This window comes from Malus sylvestris, chromosome 14 (assembly GCF_916048215.2).
Source record: "Malus sylvestris chromosome 14, drMalSylv7.2, whole genome shotgun sequence".
Classification (NCBI taxonomy): Eukaryota; Viridiplantae; Streptophyta; class Magnoliopsida; order Rosales; family Rosaceae; genus Malus; species Malus sylvestris.
This window is the reverse complement of record NC_062273.1, coordinates 20,434,850-20,460,922: the sequence shown is the minus strand read 5'-3', so window position 1 is coordinate 20,460,922 and position 26,073 is coordinate 20,434,850. Positions and strand designations below refer to the sequence as shown.

At 37.2% G+C, this 26,073-nt stretch overlaps 2 protein-coding genes and 1 long non-coding RNA gene across 3 annotated transcripts; all 3 read left to right on the top strand.

Moving 5' to 3' along the window:
* Window positions 1–6,498: 6,498 nt before the first annotated feature.
* LOC126600752 (transcription factor MYC2-like) lies at window positions 6,499–8,612 on the top strand. Its single transcript, XM_050267398.1, has 2 exons — window positions 6,499–7,463; window positions 7,730–8,612. Exons 1-2 carry the CDS (start codon window positions 6,710–6,712, stop codon window positions 8,419–8,421), a joined length of 1,446 nt encoding a protein of 481 aa, XP_050123355.1. The 5' UTR covers window positions 6,499–6,709; the 3' UTR covers window positions 8,422–8,612.
* Window positions 8,613–12,517: 3,905 nt separating this feature from the next.
* On the top strand, window positions 12,518–13,907 carry LOC126600756 (uncharacterized). Its single transcript, XM_050267404.1, has 2 exons — window positions 12,518–13,028; window positions 13,510–13,907. Exons 1-2 carry the CDS (start codon window positions 12,518–12,520, stop codon window positions 13,578–13,580), a joined length of 582 nt encoding a protein of 193 aa, XP_050123361.1. The 3' UTR covers window positions 13,581–13,907.
* Window positions 13,908–17,997: 4,090 nt separating this feature from the next.
* LOC126600758 (uncharacterized) lies at window positions 17,998–25,634 on the top strand. Its single transcript, XR_007615582.1, has 2 exons — window positions 17,998–18,119; window positions 25,551–25,634. It is a non-coding gene; the product is annotated as an uncharacterized LOC126600758 (long non-coding RNA).
* Window positions 25,635–26,073: the final 439 nt, after the last annotated feature.

Here is a 26,073-nt window from a genome sequence, read left to right as displayed (position 1 = left end):
TTATTTCTGAACTGAACGGTATTACACTATTTCTGAAACTGAACAATACTACACTATTTATGAAAACCGAACACTAATTATTTTTGAAACTAAACACGAGCACTACATTATTTCTGAAATTGAACATGAGTACTACACTATTTCTAAAAGGTTGTCATGCTGAGTATTTTTAAAACTAAATATTGTATCCTCCAAGAAGTCTCACAACCATTCTTCTCTCTCATCTTCTTAAATTTGTCGGCACTTTCTGACCTTCCAAACACCTTTTATTCTTCTAATTTTCTTTGATTTTCAACCTATTGTTTTTGAATCACAAACCCAATAAAGATGTCTTAATGTTGTAAAAGGATACGAAAAATAAAGATGTAAGCGCCTATAAGCACAGCAAAACAAGGCCACGTTATACTATTACAAACCTATAATACCAAGAGAAAACTCAATAATTACGTTTAGTGACTAAGATATTTGTCTTCGTCCGTTAGGTTCCTAGGAGAATTCTGTCATCCGGCCCAGCTACCATGATCTGCTATGCATTTACCATTAATAATGTCTTCATCAATCATATAAGATAACAAGGGACAAGGAAATCGGAGGGAGAATTCTACATCATTACAAATTACAATTTGCTATAATGGGAGAATTTTCTTCGATTCTCATCTTTCTTCTTTTTGTCTTTCTTGGGTTTGTGATTCTTATTAGGATTTATTTTCTCGGTTTTTTTTTAGGGAACTTTAATGAAAAACTTTCGGTACTGTTCATTTTAACGAAAAACCACATTTTTACACTAAAAAGTTAATCCTGGTACTATTCACTTTACTCTTTATTTTGTCATTTTCGTTAAAACTCAAAGTTTTCAAACCATTTTCATTAGTTTTTCCTTTTTTTTTTAGTAGAAGCAAGCTTCCAATTGCTATAAGCGGGGAGTGGTAGATTTTGGTTTTTGTGTGTGTTTGTTTACAAGAAATAATGGGATTCATTATTGTTGGCCGCTTAAAGAACTTTTTAGGACGCGTTTACTAATCCGTAATCAAATTGAGAGGAATTAAATTGAGGAGGAATTGAATTGAGGAGGAATAGAAATGAGGGGGAATCAGAATCAGATTCCTTTTGAAGTTGTTTACTAAAACTGTCTGGAATCAGAGTAGGAATGACATTGATCTATATAACTGTTTACTAATTCACATGAATCGAAATGAAAAGTATTGTGATTACTAAAATACCCCAAATTTAATTAATCTATTTTATATGCTAATTATTTTTAGTAAATCTTTCATTCATTCTTTTTTTTAGAAGAGAGAACCATTATTATTTTGTATTTTTTAGTAAAACTTTTATTGTTTTCTTTTTGAAATTTTTAGTGGAATTCTCATGCTTATCTACTAACCTAGAACCCACTGTCCTCATCCAAATTGGCATTATCTAGAACCCATGGCTCATAGTCTCATCTCGGCGGAGAGATCACCGTTCCTACCGCTTCTTCTTCGGCGACGTGCGGGCATCGGAGCCTGCACCTCAGCGTGGGACTCCGCAACCCCGAGCTCCAATTCAGGTCTTTCTCAGGTCTCTCTCACATGAACCCGCTCCTCTCCCGCGGCCTTTTTGGTACCACTCTCTTCTCCGTCACTTTCGTTTCCTTTTGTTGCTGAATTTTCTGTTATTATCAATGGTGGCAACTGGGTTCAGATTTTCTGAAGATTTGATTTTTTTCTTTGGGTATGCTTGCCATTTTTGGGTTGATTTATTGTGCCGAATCCTATGGAGGAGAAAGTGGAGGATTTTGAGGTGGTGGAGCGAGAGGAGGCTGCAGAGGAGCAAAGAGCTGCTGGAGAGGATGGCGGAGGACAACAAGAAGATGGAAAGGAGTACTGAAGGTGCATGACATTTTGGGAAGGAAAATTTGATTCCGGATGGAGCCTTCTCCCCAAAATCCAAATACTACCTTCTTCTAGGTAATCCAATTCGGACAATATCAAGAGATGAATTCCTGATTTTATGTGGGGCCCGCAGAACTGTTCATTCCACTTAAGTTGGTAAACGGAGGAATAATCAGGAATGGGGAATGATTCTCATTCCGCCATATCCCTTCCCCCTATGTAAACACGCCATTAGTGTTTTGCATGTGCTGTATGCTGTAAGCGTATTTGGATAGGTGTTTAATTTTTTTTTCTTATCGTTAAATAAAATTATAATATATTTTCGTTAAAAATAAAAAATTGTAAAGTCTTTTTCATTAATTTTTTTTCTTAAAAGTTTCGGTCCCGGACAACATCACATCAATTTTTAAGAAGCAGCCCAAGAGGTGCTTTTAAGAGCATCTCCAATCCTTAGGCTAAAAGCCAAACTTTTTAGCCCGGAAAATTTGGCTTTTAGCCCATAAACAATTTTTCTGCTCCAACCCTTCTGGCCTAAAATTTTAGCCCGGGATTATTAAAGAATAAACTTAAGCTAATTCTTTTCTTAAATCAATTTAAAATAAATAAATAAATATGTAGACTATTGTAAATTAATTTTGTGAACATTTTAATCTAAAAAAATTTAAATTCCAATAAATATTGAAAATCATTAAATTTTTCACAAAGCAAGCCTTCAAACGACAATTAATAAACTTAATTAATAAAGCACATAATTCATACACTACATAAACTTAACAATCATATCCACCATCTTCACTTGGTGATGGACTTCGTTGAAATGTTGGGATATAGGGTTCAGAGGATTCATCATCTTGAAACATACTCCTTGAAGCAGACTTTCGCATAATTTCCTTTTACTTACCACGTAAGAACTTCTCTTCCTCTCTGGAGTATATTTGCTGAGGTCCTTCATCATGAATTCAATTTCAAACCTATTTTCCTCCCTATCTGAGATTTCCTTCATTTGCAAACGCATTCGGGCCGCTTCTTCTTGGCGAGCGCTATGAGTTTCGTGCAATTTTGCAATTCCGGTAGCAAAGTCTCCACTCGTCGAATCTTGGGCCTTCCCTTTTCTTTTTGCTTCCTTTTGCTTATCTCTTCCCGAGGGTCTTGATAAAGAAGGAGATGGGGTAATTTCATCGACACCTTCATTAACACCTTCATTTCTCGGTGCAGCTTCACGTTGAAATAATCTTCCCCATTGTTGATCTGCATCGGTTGCCCACCTCGGACAATCCTTGAGGACGTCCCAAGCATGTTGCAACTTAAAAACTTGATTTTTTGGTGTTACTCTTGTCTTGTAAATTTGCATTGCTTTGTCACCCTATTCAAAAAATACATAAAAATAATTAGTTGCAAAATAATATTATGTACATGACAAATAAAATATCAAGAAAAAAACTCACAATTTCTAGCTCCTTCCACTAGACATGCCAACCATGGCTCTCTCCAAGCTTCCATTCCATAAAGTGCATGCTTTGTTGATAGTCTTCCACCGATCATAAACACCACCACCATCCCACAAAACCTTTTTATTTTGATTTGTGCCAACTGCACCATCTTCGCTAACATAAACCCATGCCAAGCATAAAGAAACATCTTCCTCACAGGTCCAATTACAACCTCTAACATGCTCTCTTGCCATGTTGAATAATTTGGAAATGGAAAGAAATGGTAGAAAGATAAATTGGAAGAATTGTAGGAGAAAATTGAGTTTTGTGTGGATGTTTGAACAAATACAGAGGTATTTATAGAGTTTTTGGGTGAATTTTGAGTTAAATAATTTTTTTTAATTATTTTAGCCGTTGGATTTAAATTTGGGCCGTTAGATCCTTTCTTTTACCGTTAGATTTGATTACATTCGATCTCAGCCGTTGGATTCAATGTATTTTAAAATAACATATTTTTTTTTAAATGAAATTTGAATTTGGACCGTTGGATCAACCAACGGTCCTTAAATGATGGTAGTTGGATGGGGAAAAGAGCCGTTAGGCTTGGGGGTAGTGGCCGACAGGGCCCTGGCAGTGGGACCCTGCGCTGTCGGAAGCAAATGCAAACTAGGCCCGTGGGGCGCGTCCGCGAGTGGGCGGGCTAAGAGTGGCCCAAATTGTGGCGAGTCCACGCAGATAGGGGGGAATTTGGGGGGGAATTTAGCCCAGTTTTAGCATTCCCCCTTTAGCCAAATATTTTAGCTTGGATTGGGTGGTGTTTGGGGGGAAATTTTAGGCTAAAATTTGGCTTTTAGCCCAGGTTTGGAGTTGGTCTAAAAGTTTTGCGGTTTTTTCAACGCAAGTGGAGGCAATTAATAAATTTTTTTGAGCTATCCATATTGCCCTCACTTTTTATAATCAAAGAGACTTATCCTCCACTTTACTCTTTCTTCTTCCACGTTCCAGTTGCAACCCCTCTTCCATTTTTTCAGAGAGAAAAAAAATAATAATACCTCCATACAAGGACGAAGAAGTTTTGGTCGCACAGACCGAGAACGAAGTATACGGTTGATCATTTGGCCGCGTATTAGCATTGCCCACGTCCACAACGAATTCACAAAGAATGCAGTTAGGTCCTAGATTTAAGTTCAACGCACCATTAGGGGTGGTTTGGTATGAGATCCCAAACCGAAAATTTTTAGGATGGAAATTTGAAAACCAATCCCGAATCAAAATTTCAGTTTCGGAATTTCTGAAATATTTCGGTATTTCTGGATGGTTCGATATTCTTAAATTTCATACAAATTAAAATACCAATCATTCATACCAAGTCAAAACAGCATGCAACCAAAATAAAATAAGTAACAAACCCAAAAGCAAAATAAAATACTAAGTTACAAACCTAATATGTTTGAAAACTAACAATACAATTTTTTGATTTCATGTTGAAGAACAAGACACTTTGCTTGAGAAGTAGTAGTGTAGGGTGAGTGTGTGTGGGAGGTTCGTACTAGTAGATGTGGCGATAAAGGGCTATGGTTACTACCTGTAGATCAAATATCAGAGTTAAAATTCTGGAAATCCACGAGTCGGATGCATTGAACAAATGGACCAAAGGGCTATGGTTACTATCTGTAGACCATACCAATTATATTGCTACTAGTAGTTAGCAACAATTCAAATTTATAATAATGATATATATATATATATATATATATATAATATTTATTTTCAATTCGGTATGAGATTACTGAAACATTGAGGAGACAATACCGATTCGTGTACTGAAATTTCGGGATCAATTCGGTATGTCATTCTAAAAATTTCGAGAATTTTGGTTTGGGACTTTTTTAGTTTGGAATCGGAAATCTTTTTGGTTTAGTTCGAGATTTTCCAGGAATTTTTCCTAGACTTACGCACCACCAAAGTTGGCCATAATTAAGGTTGTGGTTTTTGTGTTTCTTTTAGTCCGCCTCGCAAACCTGAATCTCAGATAAGGATATTTACTCGTATTCCATTATAAAACATTTCCCTCCCCAATTATTCTTTCTACTATACTTTTTAGGGGTGTGATATCCACACACTCCATTTTACTTCTCACACATTTTTTTAATTTTCGGCCGTCGGATCGGATGAATTGAAGAAGATCAACGGATATAAATTATCAAGGGGTGTGGGAGAAGTAAAATAGGGTGTGTGGATAGCACACCCCTACTTTTTATACATACAACGATATATTTGCATTAAAGGTGAGGGAAATAAATTGGTTCCAACTCAACATGTACAAGATTTAAACATATAACCTTTAAATTACAAGTGATAAATAACATTACTAAACAATAATACTAAATGATATATCCTAATCAATAATCCATATGATAGCCTTTCTCGTCTCCAGTGGGTCATGACTTGTAAAATGAAAAAGGTGAAGGATCCGTGTTGATATAATTATCACCTAAAGAAGAAAGCCAAAATATTTACTCTATTGGACACATGAAATGCCGTGTCAACCAAGCCAATATGAACATGAGCTAAACTTTAGTTAACTAAACTGTTAATTAGGTTAATTAAAGGAGGATTTGTCGTTACATAGGTTAAAATGGAAAGAATTGTTATTAGACCAATATAAAAACCTTTTTTTTTTATTTTTTTTTAGGAAAGACCAATATAGAATTAGAACCTACACATTATCTAAAGGGAAACCGTCTCAATACACTATCCAAAATTATCATTTGTCCAACAAAAGTTTATCCGACATAATAAAAAATTTGGTCAAACAAAATTGATTAACGTTTTGATTTTTTTTTAGAGACTTTAGGCGATGCAATATTTTGACGCGCAAAGTTTTCACACCAAGGGAAAAAAAACTCCCTTTTTTTTCATAAAACATTCTACCAGTCTTTGAAATGAACAAGGAACTGAATTAAGCACGAGAACATGGTGAGAAAAATAATCCAAGACAAATTATTAATTTCTGGAATAGGACCGATATGAGAGGGGATCCCAAATAACCTACACAAATGAGCCACATTCAAAGGCTCTACTGTGTGGCGTGTTTATCACGTGGCACTATTAGTACGTTGTACAACAACACTTTCAAAAAGAACAGGGCGTGGTCGTGCGTAGGTTAGCGATCCTTTATTTATTCCCAGTCCGAGCACTGAGAGCCCCACTCAATTTCCTCTTCCATTGCTTCTCACTCACTCACTCACTCAATTTCTTCTTCCGTTGTCTCAAATTCAACTATTAATTTCTGACATTTGCCGCATAATTTTCTTTACATAAGATTCATTTTGCAGCAAGAGAAAAGATAAGCCTTTTGATTCAATAAAACTCCCCCTCGTACCGTGGAGATTTCTTAATATCATGGAGGAAATTATATCCTCTTGTTCTTCACAAAATTTTGGTCAAGAAAACTCACCCACACTTCAACGCCTCCAGTTCTTACTTCAGAACCGCCCGGAAAGGTGGGTCTATTCAATTTTCTGGGAAGCCTCAAAACACAGCAATGACCTAGTTTCTTTGTCGTGGGCCGGTGGCCATTTTCAAAGCACTAGGGACTTGACCTGCCAAAAAACCTACAACAAAGTCAGTCATCACCAACCCAAATTGGGGTTCGATGTTCTGGAGAGGAAGAGGGCGATCAGCAGAGAAGTTGAAGCTCTTTTCCATGAAGACATGGATTTGGACGGTGGAGATGTTACTGACGCAGAGTGGTTTTACTTTTACACCGTCTCTTTAACCCAGTCGTTTACTGCCGGCCAAGGGAATAGTAACATTCTGGGCCGTACGTTTTGTTCTGGTGGATTTGTTTGGCTGGCAGGTGATCATGAACTTCAATTCTATGAGTGTGAGAGAGTGAAAGAAGCAAGAATGCATGGAATTCAAACATTGGTTTGTATTGCAACATCATGCGGAGTACTTGAACTCGCTTCCTTGGATGTGATCAAAGAAAATTGGGGTCTTGTGCAGCTATCAAAATCACTTTTCGAATCAGACAACACCGCCACCACCACCAACAAAGTCTCAAAGCAGCTGAGCAGCAGTCTTGAGAATCATGTTCCTCTCTTAGAAAGTGGAATGTTTTCAGGAGCTGATAAAAACGAGTGGGCAACACAAGGTAATCAAACCAATCCAAAATTTTTTATACAGTGAGCAATACTGCTACCGACTACCAATTTACGGATCTAGTGTTGTATAGACAATGATTTATGTAGATTGATATCTAATACCGATCAATCTTTCCCGTTTAGATGACATTTACGAGTGCATTTTATTTGAAGTACTCACATGATCTCCACTCCAGATACCGATATTTTGTTGATATTTGTGTATTTTTACGGTCAATATTTCATTGACTTTAAAGTTAAATATTTTGACATGAAGGTGGTACAAAAGAAGCAGCTCCTGTAAATGTTGGTGGATCATCATCAGACTCAGGACCGTCTGACTCTGTTGGAAACTTAACCTCTAAGAACATAGAGAACATTCGATTAAAAAAGAGAGGAAGATCATCAAACCGTGAAACAGGCAGACCAGAATCACCAATAAACCATGTTGAGGCAGAAAGACAAAGGCGAGAGAAGCTTAACTGTCGATTCTATGCCCTCCGCTCTGTCGTTCCCAATGTGTCCAGAATGGACAAAGCTTCTTTACTTTCTGATGCAGTTGTATACATCAATGAGCTGAAAGCAAGGGTTGGGCAATTGGAGTCCAAAATTCAAGCACAACTTCAAAAGCCCGGTGTTGATATTGGAGGCCAAACAAGCTCCATAGTTGATCATCACCAGACAAGGCCTAGGCTATCATCAAGTTATAATAATAGAGCAGGTGGGGCTTTGGAAATGGATGTGAAGATTGTTGGCTCAGAAGCCATGTTACGAGTTCAGTGTCCGGATTGCGATTACCCTAATGCTAGATTGATGAACGCACTCAAAGACCTGGAGTTACAAGTTTATCATGCAAGCATATCAAGTGTTAAAGAGTTGATGCTTCAAGATGTTGTGGTAAGAGTGCCCCATGGATTCACAAGTGAGGAGGCCATGAGAACTGCTATTTTAGAAAGATGGTACAACTAGAGTTATAGTTCATCAATAATTAGTTTACCTTGCCAATAACGAGTTATTTTGGGTATTTATGATGATCTCATTCTTCTTCGTTGTTATATTGCATGTAACTCAAAACTGAATATGTATTAGCCAAATTTTAGGAGGGAATGTATGTGTAATGTAATTAAATGAGAATAAAAAATACAACGATATATACATGAGGAGTAGAGTGAGGCTAAGCCACATCATGGATTAGGCATACGAATTTGGTATCAAACTGAGCATCCACATAAGTGGAACATAAGACCTCTTACTAACAAGTGAAAAAAAAATACAATTAGTATGACGTGGCAAAAAATTGAAGAACACATGAACCTTTAATTTATAAAATAGAGGATTCGGAACAAAGAGAGCGAGATTTCACAACCTTTTTAACAGAAATTTAGATAATTTGTGAGTTACTGGATTACCTTGTGGATATAATATTTCTCTTTAACACTACAACTAATGTTCAAATCTTCCCCCCTCGTTCCTCCAGTTGCGAGTTTGCTATCCCCGATTTCATATCTCCTTTGGGTTTCTTGTTTAGTTTTTTGATACGTGTCTCTCAACTTAATTCCACATCTAACATTGCTAGTTTTACTAAAATTAATTAAACATAAATAAAACTAAAAATTAAACATAACAGATCAATTTGGGCCGTCTATTATTACTCAATTTGGGCCGTCTATTATTACTTGAAAGTTTTGAAGGTTAGAAGCCTAGAAAACATAATATAAATTTTTTGCTGTTGTAAAGTCGACGATATGTGTGCAGTGGAATATAATAAATAAGACACAATATTTATGAGGTTCGGCAAGTGTGCTTACGTTCTCGGGGCAGCAGTAGTAATTTTTTTCATTATCTGAAATAATACAAGTACAAAAATACTTTCACTATTTTCTTTTTTTTCTCTAGTCTGGCTCACTAGTAATTTCTTCTGCATCTCTCTTCTTTCCTTTCTTTCCTTTGTATATTTTTTTCTCATCTCTTTCTTTTCTTTCTTACTTCTTCCTTCCTCTGTATGCTCTCATCTTATAGGCAAAAGATTACTATAGCAACACTATTCACTTTACAAACTTTCCTCAAATGAATAGTGAAATACTGTGCATGAATAGTAACCATCTGTTTTTCTTCATATGAATAATAATTCATCTGATTTTTCTTTGGATGAATAGTAACGATCTATTCATGTGGGCCATCCATATATTATATTACAACACTTCCCCTTAGATGGCCATATGTCAATTTCGTTTGCCTCGTTAAAACCTTGATATGTTTTGGATGCTCTTCCTGATGAGTATCTCCTCCTGATTTCAAATTCTTTAATTTGACTGATTACTGTGTTGATGTAATCTGATGCCATTCAGGATAGTTGGAGTGTTTGCTTCTGAAGGTGGTGATCGGATCATATTTATATATATTTTTACTTCAAATTCACTCGTCTTTTCTTAGTTAGTTCCTTATATTTTTGAGCTATTTACGTTATTTTTGTGTTTATAGGATTTGTTTATGCAAAGAAAATAAAAATGGCACAAATGAGTTTTAAATAATAAATTCGTCGAAAATTGCTTTAGTCGTTCTCACTCTGTCATGGGTTATTGGTAGAATTATGTCACGGATTATAGGTCATGGAAGTTAGGCTAAATTTATTAGGTATGCATTAGAAATTATATGATATATCTAAAATTGAAGTGTTTTGCAGTTGGTGAGTAAAGAAAAGTGTGAGTGTGGTGGGTGAGGCAACTTAGAAAATCAGAAAACAAAGGAATAAGAGGAACACACGGATCAGTGGGAGAGAAGTGGAAGGCAGCGAGGCTGCCTTCAAGAAAACAGAAAAATAATAGGGTCAGAGGGCGGACAGAATGAAAGAAGAATAAGGAACAAAGGGGGGAACGCTGCCCCTTGGCAGCGAGAGAGAGGAACCAAGGAAAAGAAAACAGAAAAACAAGCAGAAAAGCTGCCTTGCGCAGCTTGTTTTTCTGTGCGTGGCTGCACTTGGCAACACTGGAGGCGGAAAGGGTAGAGCAGTGCGCAGGAGGAGAGAAGCACAGAAAACTGTGCAGAAACCAGGAGGTCAGAGAGGGATTGACAGAGGCAGCGTGAAGCCTCGGCAGCAATAGCACAGAAGCAGAAGCTTCACTCAATCTTTCGGTTAAATCTTTCCAAATTTATATTTCATTTCTATTTTAATAATGTGTAAATAAACTTATTTTGGCTAGAGGTTAATTCAAAGCCATGAATATATTTGTAATATGAATTGATTACCTTCAGTTGTGATTTCTGAGTTGTGATTTAATTTGCTTAACTGCTTGATTGATAACTTATTTTTGTATGTCGATTAAGAATGCATACTTAATTTACATGCATGAATTTGATGCTAGAATATAAGTAAATTTCACCTAATCGTTATGAACTTATATTCACAAGTAGTGAAGGTTGCTAGTCACAATCACGTTAAGTAAATTCTTGGCATAAGTTTCATGCAAATCATAGTAACGAGTGCCTCGTCAATGCTTATGTTTTTCATAGAACTTAATGATTCTTGCTTGTATCTCTATTATGCAATTCATGTAGGGAACTTGTAGGGAATGTTTTGGGTTGTCGTATGCAATCATCCAACCCAATAACTTGTGGAAAAACTGAGGGTTAATTAGTGCAATTCACGGTTAATTTGAGGCGTTGAGATTTACAATTTATTGAAAGAACAACTGAAAATCAATTTAGGTTGCATATGTGTCATGTGTGGAGAAGAACCCTCTAGCTAGTCCGTCACCTATCCTTTCACCTTAATTCATGCTTTTGTCAATTCTGTAATTTATTTAAGTTTAATTTACTTCTCGTCAAAACCAAACCCCCCCATTATTAAATTATATTACTTAGTTAGTTTTCATTGTTGTTAGTCTTTTAATTCAATTTCCGTCCATTTCAGTTCCTAGTGTTTAATTTGATTGTTTTCATTATTTTGAGTCATTCTAAGTGTGTTTCGAGTTATTAGAGTTTTTAGCCTAGTTTTGTGTCCTTGAGTCTTGTTTAATATTTTTAAATTAATTTAGAATAGATTAGCAATCCCTCCTAATCCCCGGCCTAGAACGATACCCTACTTACATCTATACTACAATTGTCAAAAAGAGGGTTTAATTTGTGTGTCAAGTAATTTTACGCATCAAATTTTGGCGCCGTTGCCGGGGATTAGCAACTTTGCTAATCCCTTTATTTATTTTTTTGTTTATGTTTATATTGGTGTTTGTGTATTTTACTTTTGATATTTGATTTATTTTTCTTTCTTTGATTTTAGGTACAAATGGAGCAAGACATGGCAATTGCGACCATTCAAGCTCAATTGGCACAGCTCACTGCTCAATTGACTCATAATGCCGAACGGACCACAATGCCAAGTGTCCCTACACTTGATGTGCCCTATGGGCAAGGATATCAAAGTCCTCAATTTTCTGCCAATGAAGATGCTTGGGGTTATCAAGGCTATGATCAACCAAGCAACAACATGTTTTCCAACGCTTACAATTCGGCTTGGAGAGATCATTCAAATTATATGTGGGGGGAACCTCAACAATTCCAACAAGAGGGATATTGGCAGCAAGAGGAGGATTTCTATTCAAAACCTATGCAATATGCTCAATCAAACTCAGGTTCGTCAATAAATTATAATCAAATTCTTAATGAATTAAATTCTTTGGTGCAGGGCTCACAAAATCAAGCCAATGAGGCTCAACAAGATGGATATTGGCAGCAATCTGAGGAGTTTTATTTAACGCCTATACAGCCACCACCGCATACCCCACAACAATTCCAATCAAATTCAAGTATGTCCATGGAGAGTGATCAAATTCTTCAAGTACTAACCTCTTTGACGCAGGACCAACAAAATCAAGACAAGAAGTTGGATATATTGAAGAGTCAAATGGGAGAGATTATGGAATTCATGGTACAAATTCAAGAGCAAAGTGAACTCTCCAGCTCAACTGTTGAAAATTCGAAGGAAGATTTTGAAATCCACGATGCTATCACTTTGGAAGGTGACATGAAGGATGAAGCTGTCCCAGAACCATCCAAACACATCCCGAACATGGATGAATTGTTGCTGCAAGCAGAAGAGGAGGAGGACGACCTGGGCAGTTTAGAAGAATTCTTGCTGCAAGCTCCTCAAATCCCTATGTCATCCAACTCAGGTGAGGAAGTTCTAAATCCACTTCATTCTAACATTATTCCACCAAATGTCCTTTGTCCTTGCAGGTTTTTGATTCCAAATATCAAAGAGAGTGAAAAAGACATTGTGGAAGCTCTTCCAAAGGTGCAAAGTGATATCCCAATTCTTGGTGCACCAAAACAAGTTCCCGATGGTATTGAAACATTCAAAGAACCTTGCACACCAAGAAAAGGGATTCAAGAGAATGAAGTGGTTGAAGCATATCAAGAATACATCCAAGAGGCTGTGCATGAGACAATCAAGCCCAAAGCAGTTGAGTTTGATGACACGGGACAAGCCACAACCATCATAGTAAACCTGGCCAAGTTCAAAGTCCCGGAAATGTTCAAAGATGTGGTGTTTGTCATTGAGTTTGTGTCAGAAAAAGAAAGTAAGCCATCTTCTCCAATTTTAATTTTAATTTATACTAACATGTTTCTGATTTTGATGATTCAGGCACCCACTCTTGAATTTAAACCATTGCCGAATCATTTCAAGTATCACCTCCCATTAAAAGATAAATTCCATGCTTTGGAGCCGAGGGGAGTTTAAAGGAAAGATTCGTCCGACTGCGGACGTTAAAGCAAGCGCTTCTTGGGAGGCAACCCAAGCATTCAACTTACACCCTTATCTTTACTGCTTTCATTTTGTTTTGTTTAGTTAGTTGTGTTATTTGGTTGATTTCTGTGAGTTTGTGTTATTTAGTTTAAGTGTGGGGGAAAGTTAAACAAAGTCTTTTTACATTAATTTACATATTTAAAAAAAAAAAAAAAAAAAAAAAAACACACCTAAAAAAAAAAAAAAAAAAAAAAAAAAAAAAAAAGTAAAAATATTTTACAATGATGTGTAAACTAATAGCATTCATTGGTCAGGTGGTGCTTCAGTAGTCGGCGGAGCTTCAGCAGTCGGAGGGGCCACGGAAGGAGGAGGTATCGGAGGTTGATCAGTTGGAGCTTCACTACGCGGTGCCGCCCCAGAAGACGAAGGAAGATGCGGTTGGGACAAACCCACAAACCTCCGATGATCAAGTAAAATTTGACCATCAGTGTCTTGCAGCTGGTCAATTTTCCTCTTCATGTTTGTGGCATAATTGTGTGCAAGCTTGTGCAATTGTTTATTTTCATGCTTGAGTCCTCTAATCTCCTCTTTGAGACTCTGTATTTCAGCCACCAACGATTCAACGTGACGGGTTCGAGCATATAAGCGTTGGGCCATGTTGGACACAGAACCAGCACACTGCACGCTAAGAGCCAGATACTCCTTAACCGCCAATTCATCAGATCGTCTAGCGAGCAGTCTGTTATCTCTGGGGGTGACAAGGTTCCGGGCCACCACCGCAGCTGTCATATCATTTTTCATCACCGAATCCCCCACGGTAAGGGGACCGGTAGGGGATATGAAGGATGGGCGCCATATGTTGTCTGGTGAAGGCGGAGCTGCCTCTTCACCAAGGTTTAAGTCAAAACGACGATCGGAAGGGCCAGACATTTTTCAGAGGTGGTGAAGAAAGAAGAGAGTCGGACAGATCAAGATTAAACAAGTGCAAGAAGGGAGTGTTTACAGGAGGGAGCTCAAGTGTGTTGTGGAACAAAATTAACGCCTCTATAAAAAGAAGAAATCAAAGAGGCGCTCCTCAGAAATTGAAGAGGCGTCCTCTTGCAAATCGAAGAGTCGGGGCTCCTTTCTCAAACGCCTGATTCTTTTCTCAAAAGAGGAGTTTCCTTTCTCAAAAGCCGGATTCTTTTCTCAAAAGAGGCGTTTCATTTCTTAAAAGTTGGGCTTGCTCAGAAACCACGAGCCGAACCCCGGATTTCAAAAGATCAATTTGTCCAGACGTGTCGTCACTTGTCACACGCAAATTGCTTTGCGAAAATCTCGGGCAGTTTGTCGAAGCACCAATTCAGAAATCGAAGAGGGAAATTCAACAGTCAAAGACACGCTAGCTTTCTCAAAAGCTGGGCTTCAACCCACGGGCAAATCTTATTTTCCAGATTTATCCGCACGTGTCACATGCTACCTCTACAATCGACGATGCTCAGAGCTCGAAGTGCCGATTCCAGATATCAATGAGGAATCTGCTTTGCGGAAATCACGAATAGCTGGTCGAAAATTTATGGTGAAGTGGGAAAGCACGTTGCACTGTTCTTTTACTCGTGTTGGTAACCCTGGGATAATTGAACAGTACCTCTACCAGCCATTAAGAAAATTCTATAAATGTTAAACTTCATTGCAAAGTAGCCTCACTCAAACCTTCTTCATCTCCGAAAATGCATCCCCAAAGAATCCTCCTAAGTTACTCTGTGTTCCTCATTCCTTGGGATACTCCTGCGAACAACACATTCAAAGCAAAAGTATTTCATATCATAAAGGTTGAAAGCAAGAGTATCTCATATCATGCTTTCTCCCTGTCCTTTCTCTAGCCAGCACTTGCTCTCGAGTACTCATCATCTTGTGTTTCCTCTTCGTCTCTTACGTATAAGGGAAGTGAAGATGATACCTCGAAGCATGTGGAGACAACGTGATGATTCATCCTCAACTAGGGACAAGGAGAAAGAAAGCAAGAGGTGGGCACTTGGAAAGATTGAAGAAAGAAACAGACCAATACCTCTACCTCGTGCCTGCCCGCCATGCAGAGGAAACAAGCAGAGAAGAATGCAGCTCGTACAATCAACCCAGCACAAGGAGTCCGAGCTGAAGAACTAGAGAAGCTGCCACATCTGCTTGGAGAACAAATAAAGAACTGCAACATCACCAAAGAGAAAAGCTCCGCCGTACAATATCATCAAATCATCACTTGCAAGTAAAAAGCTAAGTGTCACCCCGTTCAAGAGGAAAGCTGTGGAAAGTCAACAAGCACGACCAATGATCACTTGTTAGTTATATTCATTGTCTTTTATCGTGATTTTCAATTTTTCGTTTGCAATTTTTTTATATTTTCTTGTGTTACTTAACTGAATTATTTCTTTTCTTTGCAGGAACTTTTGGTTATTTCCACCCTTGAAGTTGATTGCAGAATTTTAGCTTGGGGGTCATCGCTTGATTTTACTGCAAATTAGGGAAGTTTTCAGTCCAATTGCTTTATTTTGTTTCTTATTATTTATTTATTTTATTTTTATTTGCATTATAGTGTTTTCTGACATTGGGGACAATGTCCAGTTTAAGTTTGGGGGTAAAGAGTATAAAAAAATGACCAAATTGAAATTTTTTGTACCTTCAACTACGAACGGGTTTCATTTGTTTCCGTGTTGTTGTTTTTTGTTTTCTTTAAAAAAAAAAAAAAAATTATTAAAAAAAAATCGGAAAAATTTAAAAATCCAAAAATATTGTCTTGTTTCCCTTATTGTTTTGAATTAGATTTTTGTTAGTTTCCCGACCCAATGATATAATTGGATCAAATTTGAACCATGATCATCAAGAACTTAGTTAACATGTGTTTTGTGAAATTCCTAATTCTCTTGTTAGTTTTGTACATGTTTGACCATCTTTGAAAAACCAAATGCACATAGCCTTGTTAATGTGAAACTAAAGCATGACTTAAAGCTTCATATGTGAATTTAGTGACCATATACATCCTATGTGAGTTTTTGAGCCTATTGAAAGTGTGTGCATTTTTCATACACTCCTATTTTTTTTCATGTGTGATGAACTTATGTGAGATACATCTCTAGAACTTGCGTAACGATCTTTCGAAATGTTTGTCATTGATTGCATGAACTTGGAAATGATAGAGGCATTAGGTTTACCACTATGGCCCAAATAACCATGTTTCCCAAATAAAAATGATATCATTAGATTGCCAATTTGAGCCGTGTATGTTGAGCCTTTTATTTCTTATCACCAGATATGTCTACCCTTATACCTGAAACATTTTTTCCTTACCCTTTCCAAGCAAGCTAGTGAGCAATGTGAGATTGTCTTATGAGAAATGTTTGTGAAGTACTTTGAAGGTGTTTGGCAAAAGAATAAGTGTGGGGGTATTTCATGTTTGTATTTAGTTATGTGTAAAAAAAAAAAAAAAAATTGTATACTAAGAAAATAAAAAAAAAATATTTCAAGTTTCAGTTAAGGGTGTGGTTAGAGGTGCTAAAAGAATCGTTGGAAAGATTGAGTTCTTATAAATCTAAACAAAAGAATTGCTTGCAATGTAGCTTGGAACTTGTGTTTACCTATTCTTTCATTTCAATAACCCTCTCCCTAAACCTCATTACATCCAATAAAAGTCCTCTTGATTTAAGTTTTGCAATTATGATTGTGGAGATGAGATCTTTATGCAAGCTTATGGTAGAAATTTCACATTTGATTCTTTGAGCGAAACACATTAAAACTAAACACATGTGTGATTGAGTGCATATCCCGTGAGAAGGTCGCTAGTTTGCATATGATGATTTTAAAAATAAAAACTTGAAATTGCATTAGCATGGCTATCTCACACACTACACTTCAAGGATGATTCAAAGATTACTGCTAATATTTGAATAAGGAAGATGAACTTGGATTAGTTTGTTGGTGCTAGCTATGGTTCTTGATGATTTGTTTTCTCGAATGAAATTCTATGAGGGTCACATAGGGGGAAACTAATGTTTTTTTTTTATGTTATTACTTTGTCATGTTCTCTTTGTTTTGCTCGAGGACTAGCAAAAGCTAAGTATGGGGGTATTTGATCGGATCATATTTATATATATTTTTACTTCAAATTCACTCGTCTTTTCTTAGTTAGTTCCTTATATTTTTGAGCTATTTACGTTATTTTTGTGTTTATAGGATTTGTTTATGCAAAGAAAATAAAAATGGCACAAATGAGTTTTAAATAATAAATTCGTCGAAAATTGCTTTAGTCGTTCTCACTCTGTCATGGGTTATTGGTAGAATTATGTCACGGATTATAGGTCATGGAAGTTAGGCTAAATTTATTAGGTATGCATTAGAAATTATATGATATATCTAAAATTGAAGTGTTTTGCAGTTGGTGAGTAAAGAAAAGTGTGAGTGTGGTGGGTGAGGCAACTTAGAAAATCAGAAAACAAAGGAATAAGAGGAACACACGGATCAGTGGGAGAGAAGTGGAAGGCAGCGAGGCTGCCTTCAAGAAAACAGAAAAATAATAGGGTCAGAGGGCGGACAGAATGAAAGAAGAATAAGGAACAAAGGGGGGAACGCTGCCCCTTGGCAGCGAGAGAGAGGAACCAAGGAAAAGAAAACATAAAAACAAGCAGAAAAGCTGCCTTGCGCAGCTTGTTTTTCTGTGCGTGGCTGCACTTGGCAACACTGGAGGCGGAAAGGGTAGAGCAGTGCGCAGGAGGAGAGAAGCACAGAAAACTGTGCAGAAACCAGGAGGTCAGAGAGGGATTGACAGATGCAGCGTGAAGCCTCGGCAGCAATAGCACAGAAGCAGAAGCTTCACTCAATCTTTCGGTTAAATCTTTCCAAATTTATATTTCATTTCTATTTTAATAATGTGTAAATAAACTTATTTTGGCTAGAGGTTAATTCAAAGCCATGAATATATTTGTAATATGTATTGATTACCTTCAGTTGTGATTTCTGAGTTGTGATTTAATTTGCTTAACTGCTTGATTGATAACTTATTTTTGTATGTCGATTAAGAATGCATACTTAATTTACATGCATGAATTTGATGCTAGAATATAAGTAAATTTCACCTAATCGTTATGAACTTATATTCACAAGTAGTGAAGGTTGCTAGTCACAATCACGTTAAGTAAATTCTTGGCATAAGTTTCATGCAAATCATAGTAACGAGTGCCTCGTCAATGCTTATGTTTTTCATAGAACTTAATGATTCTTGCTTGTATCTCTATTATGCAATTCATGTAGGGAACTTGTAGGGAATGTTTTGGGTTGTCGTATGCAATCATCCAACCCAATAACTTGTGGAAAAACTGAGGGTTAATTAGTGCAATTCACGGTTAATTTGAGGCGTTGAGATTTACAATTTATTGAAAGAACAACTGAAAATCAATTTAGGTTGCATATGTGTCATGTGTGGAGAAGAACCCTCTAGCTAGTCCGTCACCTATCCTTTCACCTTAATTCATGCTTTTGTCAATTCTGTAATTTATTTAAGTTTAATTTACTTCTCGTCAAAACCAAACCCCCCCATTATTAAATTATATTACTTAGTTAGTTTTCATTGTTGTTAGTCTTTTAATTCAATTTCCGTCCATTTCAGTTCCTAGTGTTTAATTTGATTGTTTTCATTATTTTGAGTCATTCTAAGTGTGTTTCGAGTTATTAGAGTTTTTAGCCTAGTTTTGTGTCCTTGAGTCTTGTTTAATATTTTTAAATTAATTTAGAATAGATTAGCAATCCCTCCTAATCCCCGGCCTAGAACGATACCCTACTTACATCTATACTACAATTGTCAAAAAGAGGGTTTAATTTGTGTGTCAAGTAATTTTACGCATCAAATTTTGGCGCCGTTGCCGGGGATTAGCAACTTTGCTAATCCCTTTATTTATTTTTTTGTTTATGTTTATATTGGTGTTTGTGTATTTTACTTTTGATATTTGATTTATTTTTCTTTCTTTGATTTTAGGTACAAATGGAGCAAGACATGGCAATTGCGACCATTCAAGCTCAATTGGCACAGCTCACTGCTCAATTGACTCATAATGCCGAACGGACCACAATGCCAAGTGTCCCTACACTTGATGTGCCCTATGGGCAAGGATATCAAAGTCCTCAATTTTCTGCCAATGAAGATGCTTGGGGTTATCAAGGCTATGATCAACCAAGCAACAACATGTTTTCCAACGCTTACAATTCGGCTTGGAGAGATCATTCAAATTATATGTGGGGGGAACCTCAACAATTCCAACAAGAGGGATATTGGCAGCAAGAGGAGGATTTCTATTCAAAACCTATGCAATATGCTCAATCAAACTCAGGTTCGTCAATATTCTTTGGTGCAGGGCTCACAAAATCAAGCCAAGGAGGCTCAACAAGATGGATATTGGCAGCAATCTGAGGAGTTTTATTTAACGCCTATACAGCCACCACCGCATACCCCACAACAATTCCAATCAAATTCAAGTATGTCCATGGAGAGTGATCAAATTCTTCAAGTACTAACCTCTTTGACGCAGGACCAACAAAATCAAGACAAGAAGTTGGATAAATTGAAGAGTCAAATGGGAGAGATTATGGAATTCATGGTACAAATTCAAGAGCAAAGTGAACTCTCCAGCTCAACTGTTGAAAATTCGAAGGAAGATTTTGAAATCCACGATGCTATCACTTTGGAAGGTGACATGAAGGATGAAGCTGTCCCAGAACCATCCAAACACATCCCGAACATGGATGAATTGTTGCTGCAAGCAGAAGAGGAGGAGGACGACCTGGGCAGTTTAGAAGAATTCTTGCTGCAAGCTCCTCAAATCCCTATGTCATCCAACTCAGGTGAGGAAGTTCTAAATCCACTTCATTCTAACATTATTCCACCAAATGTCCTTTGTCCTTGCAGGTTTTTGATTCCAAATATCAAAGAGAGTGAAAAAGACATTGTGGAAGCTCTTCCAAAGGTGCAAAGTGATATCCCAATTCTTGGTGCACCAAAACAAGTTCCCGATGGTATTGAAACATTCAAAGAACCTTGCACACCAAGAAAAGGGATTCAAGAGAATGAAGTGGTTGAAGCATATCAAGAATACATCCAAGAGGCTGTGCATGAGACAATCAAGCCCAAAGCAGTTGAGTTTGATGACACGGGACAAGCCACAACCATCATAGTAAACCTGGCCAAGTTCAAAGTCCCGGAAATGTTCAAAGATGTGGTGTTTGTCATTGAGTTTGTGTCAGAAAAAGAAAGTAAGCCATCTTCTCCAATTTTAATTTTAATTTATACTAACATGTTTCTGATTTTGATGATTCAGGCACCCACTCTTGAATTTAAACCATTGCCGAATCATTTCAAGTATCACCTCCCATTAAAAGATAAATTCCATGCTTTGGAGCCGAGGGGAGTTTAAAGGAAAGATTCGTCCGACTGCGGACGTTAAAGCAAGCGCTTCTTGGGAGGCAACCCAAGCATTCAACTTACACCCTTATCTTTACTGCTTTCATTTTGTTTTGTTTAGTTAGTTGTGTTATTTGGTTGATTTCTGTGAGTTTGTGTTATTTAGTTTAAGTGTGGGGGAAAGTTAAACAAAGTCTTTTTACATTAATTTACATATTTAAAAAAAAAAAAAAAAAAAAAAAAAAAAAAAAAAAAAAAAAAAAAAAAAAAAAAAAAAAAGTAAAAATATTTTACAATGATGTGTAAACTAATAGCATTCATTGGTCAGGTGGTGCTTCAGTAGTCGGCGGAGCTTCAGCAGTCGGAGGGGCCACGGAAGGAGGAGGTATCGGAGGTTGATCAGTTGGAGCTTCACTACGCGGTGCCGCCCCAGAAGACGAAGGAAGATGCGGTTGGGACAAACCCACAAACCTCCGATGATCAAGTAAAATTTGACCATCAGTGTCTTGCAGCTGGTCAATTTTCCTCTTCATGTTTGTGGCATAATTGTGTGCAAGCTTGTGCAATTGTTTATTTTCATGCTTGAGTCCTCTAATCTCCTCTTTGAGACTCTGTATTTCAGCCACCAACGATTCAACGTGACGGGTTCGAGCATATAAGCGTTGGGCCATGTTGGACACAGAACCAGCACACTGCACGCTAAGAGCCAGATACTCCTTAACCGCCAATTCATCAGATCGTCTAGCGAGCAGTCTGTTATCTCTGGGGGTGACAAGGTTCCGGGCCACCACCGCAGCTGTCATATCATTTTTCATCACCGAATCCCCCACGGTAAGGGGACCGGTAGGGGATATGAAGGATGGGCGCCATATGTTGTCTGGTGAAGGCGGAGCTGCCTCTTCACCAAGGTTTAAGTCAAAACGACGATCGGAAGGGCCAGACATTTTTCAGAGGTGGTGAAGAAAGAAGAGAGTCGGACAGATCAAGATTAAACAAGTGCAAGAAGGGAGTGTTTACAGGAGGGAGCTCAAGTGTGTTGTGGAACAAAATTAACGCCTCTATAAAAAGAAGAAATCAAAGAGGCGCTCCTCAGAAATTGAAGAGGCGTCCTCTTGCAAATCGAAGAGTCGGGGCTCCTTTCTCAAACGCCTGATTCTTTTCTCAAAAGAGGAGTTTCCTTTCTCAAAAGCCGGATTCTTTTCTCAAAAGAGGCGTTTCATTTCTTAAAAGTTGGGCTTGCTCAGAAACCACGAGCCGAACCCCGGATTTCAAAAGATCAATTTGTCCAGACGTGTCGTCACTTGTCACACGCAAATTGCTTTGCGAAAATCTCGGGCAGTTTGTCGAAGCACCAATTCAGAAATCGAAGAGGGAAATTCAACAGTCAAAGACACGCTAGCTTTCTCAAAAGCTGGGCTTCAACCCACGGGCAAATCTTATTTTCCAGATTTATCCGCACGTGTCACATGCTACCTCTACAATCGACGATGCTCAGAGCTCGAAGCGCCGATTCCAGATATCAATGAGGAATCTGCTTTGCGGAAATCACGAATAGCTGGTCGAAAATTTATGGTGAAGTGGGAAAGCACGTTGCACTGTTCTTTTACTCGTGTTGGTAACCCTGGGATAATTGAACAGTACCTCTACCAGCCATTAAGAAAATTCTATAAATGTTAAACTTCATTGCAAAGTAGCCTCACTCAAACCTTCTTCATCTCCGAAAATGCATCCCCAAAGAATCCTCCTAAGTTACTCTGTGTTCCTCATTCCTTGGGATACTCCTGCGAACAACACATTCAAAGCAAAAGTATTTCATATCATAAAGGTTGAAAGCAAGAGTATCTCATATCATGCTTTCTCCCTGTCCTTTCTCTAGCCAGCACTTGCTCTCGAGTACTCATCATCTTGTGTTTCCTCTTCGTCTCTTACATATAAGGGAAGTGAAGATGATACCTCGAAGCATGTGGAGACAACGTGATGATTCATCCTCAACTAGGGACAAGGAGAAAGAAAGCAAGAGGTGGGCACTTGGAAAGATTGAAGAAAGAAACAGACCAATACCTCTACCTCGTGCCTGCCCGCCATGCAGAGGAAACAAGCAGAGAAGAATGCAGCTCGTACAATCAACCCAGCACAAGGAGTCCGAGCTGAAGAACTAGAGAAGCTGCCACATCTGCTTGGAGAACAAATAAAGAACTGCAACATCACCAAAGAGAAAAGCTCCGCCGTACAATATCATCAAATCATCACTTGCAAGTAAAAAGCTAAGTGTCACCCCGTTCAAGAGGAAAGCTGTGGAAAGTCAACAAGCACGACCAATGATCACTTGTTAGTTATATTCATTGTCTTTTATCGTGATTTTCAATTTTTCGTTTGCAATTTTTTTATATTTTCTTGTGTTACTTAACTGAATTATTTCTTTTCTTTGCAGGAACTTTTGGTTATTTCCACCCTTGAAGTTGATTGCAGAATTTTAGCTTGGGGGTCATCGCTTGATTTTACTGCAAATTAGGGAAGTTTTCAGTCCAATTGCTTTATTTTGTTTCTTATTATTTATTTATTTTATTTTTATTTGCATTATAGTGTTTTCTGACATTGGGGACAATGTCCAGTTTAAGTTTGGGGGTAAAGAGTATAAAAAAATGACCAAATTGAAATTTTTTGTACCTTCAACTACGAACGGGTTTCATTTGTTTCCGTGTTGTTGTTTTTTGTTTTCTTTAAAAAAAAAAAAAAAATTATTAAAAAAAAATCGGAAAAATTTAAAAATCCAAAAATATTGTCTTGTTTCCCTTATTGTTTTGAATTAGATTTTTGTTAGTTTCCCGACCCAATGATATAATTGGATCAAATTTGAACCATGATCATCAAGAACTTAGTTAACATGTGTTTTGTGAAATTCCTAATTCTCTTGTTAGTTTTGTACATGTTTGACCATCTTTGAAAAACCAAATGCACATAGCCTTGTTAATGTGAAACTAAAGCATGACTTAAAGCTTCATATGTGAATTTAGTGACCATATACATCCTATGTGAGTTTTTGAGCCTATTGAAAGTGTGTGCATTTTTCATACACTCCTATTTTTTTTCATGTGTGATGAACTTATGTGAGATACATCTCTAGAACTTGCGTAACGATCTTTCGAAATGTTTGTCATTGATTGCATGAACTTGGAAATGATAGAGGCATTAGGTTTACCACTATGGCCCAAATAACCATGTTTCCCAAATAAAAATGATATCATTAGATTGCCAATTTGAGCCGTGTATGTTGAGCCTTTTATTTCTTATCACCAGATATGTCTACCCTTATACCTGAAACATTTTTTCCTTACCCTTTCCAAGCAAGCTAGTGAGCAATGTGAGATTGTCTTATGAGAAATGTTTGTGAAGTACTTTGAAGGTGTTTGGCAAAAGAATAAGTGTGGGGGTATTTCATGTTTGTATTTAGTTATGTGTAAAAAAAAAAAAAAAAATTGTATACTAAGAAAATAAAAAAAAAATATTTCAAGTTTCAGTTAAGGGTGTGGTTAGAGGTGCTAAAAGAATCGTTGGAAAGATTGAGTTCTTATAAATCTAAACAAAAGAATTGCTTGCAATGTAGCTTGGAACTTGTGTTTACCTATTCTTTCATTTCAATAACCCTCTCCCTAAACCTCATTACATCCAATAAAAGTCCTCTTGATTTAAGTTTTGCAATTATGATTGTGGAGATGAGATCTTTATGCAAGCTTATGGTAGAAATTTCACATTTGATTCTTTGAGCGAAACACATTAAAACTAAACACATGTGTGATTGAGTGCATATCCCGTGAGAAGGTCGCTAGTTTGCATATGATGATTTTAAAAATAAAAACTTGAAATTGCATTAGCATGGCTATCTCACACACTACACTTCAAGGATGATTCAAAGATTACTGCTAATATTTGAATAAGGAAGATGAACTTGGATTAGTTTGTTGGTGCTAGCTATGGTTCTTGATGATTTGTTTTCTCGAATGAAATTCTATGAGGGTCACATAGGGGGAAACTAATGTTTTTTTTTTATGTTATTACTTTTTCATGTTCTCTTTGTTTTGCTCGAGGACTAGCAAAAGCTAAGTATGGGGGTATTTGATCGGATCATATTTATATATATTTTTACTTCAAATTCACTCGTCTTTTCTTAGTTAGTTCCTTATATTTTTGAGCTATTTACGTTATTTTTGTGTTTATAGGATTTGTTTATGCAAAGAAAATAAAAATGGCACAAATGAGTTTTAAATAATAAATTCGTCGAAAATTGCTTTAGTCGTTCTCACTCTGTCATGGGTTATTGGTAGAATTATGTCACGGATTATAGGTCATGGAAGTTAGGCTAAATTTATTAGGTATGCATTAGAAATTATATGATATATCTAAAATTGAAGTGTTTTGCAGTTGGTGAGTAAAGAAAAGTGTGAGTGTGGTGGGTGAGGCAACTTAGAAAATCAGAAAACAAAGGAATAAGAGGAACACACGGATCAGTGGGAGAGAAGTGGAAGGCAGCGAGGCTGCCTTCAAGAAAACAGAAAAATAATAGGGTCAGAGGGCGGACAGAATGAAAGAAGAATAAGGAACAAAGGGGGGAACGCTGCCCCTTGGCAGCGAGAGAGAGGAACCAAGGAAAAGAAAACAGAAAAACAAGCAGAAAAGCTGCCTTGCGCAGCTTGTTTTTCTGTGCGTGGCTGCACTTGGCAACACTGGAGGCGGAAAGGGTAGAGCAGTGCGCAGGAGGAGAGAAGCACAGAAAACTGTGCAGAAACCAGGAGGTCAGAGAGGGATTGACAGAGGCAGCGTGAAGCCTCGGCAGCAATAGCACAGAAGCAGAAGCTTCACTCAATCTTTCGGTTAAATCTTTCCAAATTTATATTTCATTTATATTTTAATAATGTGTAAATAAACTTATTTTGGCTAGAGGTTAATTCAAAGCCATGAATATATTTGTAATATGAATTGATTACCTTCAGTTGTGATTTCTGAGTTGTGATTTAATTTGCTTAACTGCTTGATTGATAACTTATTTTTGTATGTCGATTAAGAATGCATACTTAATTTACATGCATGAATTTGATGCTAGAATATAAGTAAATTTCACCTAATCGTTATGAACTTATATTCACAAGTAGTGAAGGTTGCTAGTCACAATCACGTTAAGTAAATTCTTGGCATAAGTTTCATGCAAATCATAGTAACGAGTGCCTCGTCAATGCTTATGTTTTTCATAGAACTTAATGATTCTTGCTTGTATCTCTATTATGCAATTCATGTAGGGAACTTGTAGGGAATGTTTTGGGTTGTCGTATGCAATCATCCAACCCAATAACTTGTGGAAAAACTGAGGGTTAATTAGTGCAATTCACGGTTAATTTGAGGCGTTGAGATTTACAATTTATTGAAAGAACAACTGAAAATCAATTTAGGTTGCATATGTGTCATGTGT

Coding starts and splice junctions, on each gene's coding strand:
- LOC126600752 (XM_050267398.1), top strand. CDS start 6,710: ATGGAGGAAATTATATCCTCTTGTTCTTCACAAAATTTTGGTCAAGAA. Junction 7,464..7,729: donor AAACGAGTGGGCAACACAAG/GTAATCAAACCA, acceptor TTTGACATGAAG/GTGGTACAAAAGAAGCAGCT.
- LOC126600756 (XM_050267404.1), top strand. CDS start 12,518: ATGGATGAATTGTTGCTGCAAGCAGAAGAGGAGGAGGACGACCTGGGC. Junction 13,029..13,509: donor GTTTGTGTCAGAAAAAGAAA/GTAAGCCATCTT, acceptor TTCATTGGTCAG/GTGGTGCTTCAGTAGTCGGC.